Below are 4,191 nucleotides of genomic sequence, written 5' to 3' on the forward strand. Positions count from 1 at the left end.
TCTGCAGTGCCGCCGGTTCTGTAGGAAACGAACCAGTCCATCTTTTTACCTCTGCGTGCAAAAAGTGAGGTTTGAATATGAGACTTTTTCGCCTAATGTTTACAGCACGATTGTTCAGCATCTATCGGACCATCAGTTCACTTCTCAGTTCGTAGTCACCTCACCGGCCGTTGATTTAAAAAGCATCTTCATTTGCCCACCCTAGGCCCAGACTATCCAGCAGCAACACAAACTCATAACAACAGGCAAGCAAGCGAATTCAAATGAAACTTCAATGGAAACATCTATAACATTCATCAGTCTACAACCACACTTCCATAACAGATGTGTAAGTCGAACATCAGCAGGTCTCAGAAGAGAACACTCTAATGTCGAGGAGGAGACAAACAAGCCCCCAGTCCATAAAACAAGGTGCTTCAGCACAGTTCACGGAATTTCGTACGACATCAATCAGGTTGACGCAGAGGGGGCCTCGGCCATCTCTTGCTCGACGGGAGCCGCCTGGACTGGGTAGTAGTGGTAGTGCAGCTCTCCGACATCATCTCCGGACAGCTTCTTCCAGCCGTCAGGGCCAACGTAGTAGACTGAAATCGAAGCAAAAGAGGTAATTGTCAGGCAGAATACGTGAACTCAGGCAGGAGCAGATGTTCAAGAAGATCACACAAGTTCCGCTGTCCTACAGGCCTATCAAGATTCAAGAATGGATCAGGGCTTCAGCATTACTTGTTCAATGCTTTATTAGATCATGGATGCAACATAAACATATCAACCAAGGCAGCTTGGTTTAAAACTGTAATGATAACAGTATGTCCAGAATACATTGGTAAAGGCTGTTTGCTGTTATTACTGTTAGCTTCATAATGGCATAAGTAGACAGTTATGTAAAACAGGGTTATGTACAAAATTTCTAAAACAAATATCAGGACAAATTCCAAGAAACAGAATGCATACCACTAACACAGCCACCACTAGCTCCGTCACGGAATGTTGCATGGTAAATAGCCCGCCGAGCTAACTCAGCAGCTTCCTCAACTGACATGTTGAATTTGTAACTGAAATGTAAAGCACAAATATAAGGGGATGCAACTTCCAGATAATATGAGCAGCGAGCAAAGCAACATACTAGAGGTATTACAAAAAAACCTACCCCTCATCCAAGATACCGTAAGCATATAGAGAGCCAGAACCAACAGAGAATCGGCTTCCCTTGAGCCTTGCACCCTCGCTATCAACATAGTACAAGCCCGGACCCTACATCAAGAGCAAAACAGTTAAGACATAAGCATAGACCGTACAGGTTAAAGAGACTAATATATATGTCAAAGGGCGACTCACAGTTTCATCAAATCCAGCAATCATTGTACCGATTGAAAGTCCCATCCCGCGGTACGAGTAAAGGATATTAGCTAACGTCTTTGAAGAACCAGCAATAGAGATCCTTCGCTTGTTCGCAAGCTCATGGAGCCGGCACTGAAAGAAGAATCTATTGTTAGTCTTACTATGCAGAGATGAGATGCAAGTAGACAAGCAGGTGTCGTTTTACCTTGACCCCCAAGTTTCTATGCCAAAACTGACAATCAGCAGCACCTCCAGCCATGGTTCCCAGCATGTAGGGATTAATCTCGATGATTTTCCTCACAGTTTGCGAGGCTGCAGGAAAAGAAATAAGCGGTCATGTAAAGAACAGAGATAAAATCTGATGAATGTTTAAGTGATAATCCTTGCATCAGACAAAAGCCTTCTACAACAACAAATAGTTCTTTCAGAAAGTCTTCTCAATGATAACAAACACGCGAGGGCAATTTTGCAGAAGGATTAGAGCTTGCAGAAAAATAGACATTATACAATAACCACAGCCTTCTATTTTCTTTCTCCAAACCACAAAGGACACAAATCAGTATGCACAAATGTTGGACCTTCAAATAAGCAGACTGAATTCACTGGTAAGCATTAGCAAAACTAATATATTTTTTTGCATGATCTTAGTGTATCTCTACATCACATAGATTCACCAACTCTATCATTAGCAATTCTACTAGTCTACAGAGTAAATCTCTTCTTAGCTACAGCAGATCGTTAGCATCCAACCTCAATCTGTGTCTTTGTATTCATCACATGATCCAAATGAATCGCCATAGCCAAGCAGAGTCACCACAACTGTTGTGTGGCTATGGCACTGCACTTTGCAGCTCAACTGTTGTGAGATTGTGCCTGTTTTTCTCTGCTGCCCACTAAACCTAAGCAGAAGTTCTTCACATCCTACTCAGGTTGATTTGAGATTTTACAAAAATATGAATCACTGCCCTGAATTACTTACTAGATACGAAGACCCACACCCTAGTGCACAAGAGTAAGCAAACACATCCCCAACATTGCTAATCACAAACGTGCCATCCCAAACAAAATCGCCCGACAAAGGGGCCAGATTCGGCGAGGAGATCTAAAACTCCCGGACCCTAAATCACGCATCCAGGCCGCGAATCGAGCCCCCGCGCGACCAAACCCTAGCACTAGCACCGGGACGCGGGCCCAGGGGAAAGAAGGAGGAGGGGGACTCACATATGTAGCCGCCCATGCTGGCCCGGGAGTCGGCGGCGACGATGACGCCCTTGTCGAAGATGAAGGAGAGCGTGGTGGTCCCCTTCTTGTTGTTCACCATCTCCTTGGTCGCCTTCTGGAACCCATCGAACTGCCACCGGGGAGAAAACAACAAACGGGATCAGACGGCGGCGGATCGGGGCGAGGGAGAAGGGGATCGGGGGAGGGGCTCACGCACGTCGTTGCAGGTGGGGAACTCGAGGGCGAGCTGGCCAGCGGCGTCGGCGGAGAAGAGGCCGCCGAGGTCGTCGCTGCCGGCGGCGGCGGCGCCGAAGTGGTTCTCGAGGGCGGAGAGGTTGGGAATCATCGCGTCGTCGGCGGGTGTGGGGGTGCGGCGGGGCTGAGGCGATGAAGTGAGCTTTTTTCTCTTTGGCCTCTCGGGATTTTCCTCTTCTTCGGTCTCCCTCTCTCTCTCTCTCTTCCTTTTCTTGCGGCCTAAGAAGATGAAGAGAGGCCTGGTCGCGGGCCTGCGGGCCTGCTTGTAGAGGGATTGGGCCGGGCTGCGTGCGCGCCCGACTTGTAAAAGGATAGATACTCACCCCGACCCAACGGGCCGGCCCACTTAGAACTGTAGTGGTAATATGGTTCTTCTGCGGGTTTTTTTCTGGTGGCCGGTTCTTTGTGTTTTGTTTCTGTCCGTTTTTTGGCCGGTTTTTGTTAGCTAATTTTAAAAGAAAACATGGAATTTTACTCTTCAAATTCGCAAATTATTTAAAAATTTGTGAACTTTTTAAAATTCGATGAACTTTTTGCAAATTCATGAGCATTTATTTATATTCACGGACATTTTTTTCAAATTTGAGAGTTTTTTTTTCAAAATGGAGGACTTTTTATAATTCATGGTTTTTTTATAATTCATGATATCTTTTTGCAAATTTGATAACTTTTTCCAATTCTCTGAGAAGTCAACAGGTCAAACTATCATCAGAGGTTAAAAGGTCAAACCGTCAGCCGACACGAGCTAGCTTTAATGGGCCGGCTTGACCGAGCATGTGTGTGAGCGTCACTTCTCCTAACTGGCGCAAAAGGCGCTGATTAGGAAGTCCCGTCTCGGACAGTTTCGTGTGAAGAAGCTTCGTCTCCATCTCTCTCTTTCCACTAAAAAGACCGCCCTGTCTATATATCGCCCGCAGCAAAAGGAACATCTGTCTGGCAAAACCTATTCGACGCATCAAGCGTAGCGTCAAGTTGGCATGGTTGTCCATTTTAGCTAGCGTGCACATCGGTGTTGTAAACCTTCTAGAAGGTATCTTTTGGCCCTTCTTTAGTTTTAGGAATTTTTGGGAAGGTTCTGGTCCATTTTGCTAGTTTTTTTTCTGCTGTTTCTTCTCACTAGGTTTCATCAATTTTTATTTCTTTATTTTTATTTTCAAAACATTTCTTTTTTTGAAAAATGATGAGATTTTAAGAAGTTGTTTGAAAAATTAAAGACTTGACATTGCATTCACTCCCCTTCGTGTTCGCTACTGTACCGGAGTGCTGCTCCCTCCTTTCTCACACGATGCTTCAAGTTCAGTCTGGAACGTTTCAGCATTCATTCATTCTTATTGGGTCAACGAGAGAAAAAAAATGAGACCAACCCAAGGGCTAACC

General features: G+C 45.2%; 1 protein-coding gene across 1 annotated transcript; it reads right to left on the reverse strand.

The window, feature by feature from the left end:
- Positions 1–248: 248 nt before the first annotated feature.
- LOC119329202 (proteasome subunit beta type-5-A-like) lies at positions 249–3,004 on the reverse strand. Its single transcript, XM_037602206.1, has 7 exons — positions 2,777–3,004; positions 2,560–2,689; positions 1,544–1,650; positions 1,336–1,470; positions 1,148–1,251; positions 952–1,052; positions 249–584 (listed from the first exon to the last, which is right to left on the reverse strand). Exons 1-7 carry the CDS (start codon positions 2,903–2,905, stop codon positions 451–453), a joined length of 840 nt encoding a protein of 279 aa, XP_037458103.1. The 5' UTR covers positions 2,906–3,004; the 3' UTR covers positions 249–450.
- Positions 3,005–4,191: the final 1,187 nt, after the last annotated feature.

Source organism: Triticum dicoccoides, chromosome 7A (genome assembly GCF_002162155.2).
Source record: "Triticum dicoccoides isolate Atlit2015 ecotype Zavitan chromosome 7A, WEW_v2.0, whole genome shotgun sequence".
Taxonomy (NCBI): Eukaryota; Viridiplantae; Streptophyta; class Magnoliopsida; order Poales; family Poaceae; genus Triticum; species Triticum dicoccoides.

Bases quoted from the DNA above. Each gene is read 5' to 3' on its own strand.
- LOC119329202 (XM_037602206.1), bottom strand. From the start codon at position 2,905: ATGATTCCCAACCTCTCCGCCCTCGAGAACCACTTCGGCGCCGCCGCC. The intron at 1,252-1,335 runs GTGAGTCGCCCT...CTCTTGATGTAG, and splicing joins TTGCTGGATTTGATGAAACT to GGTCCGGGCTTGTACTATGT. The intron at 585-951 runs GTATGCATTCTG...CTTCGATTTCAG, and splicing joins TAGTGGTGGCTGTGTTAGTG to TCTACTACGTTGGCCCTGAC.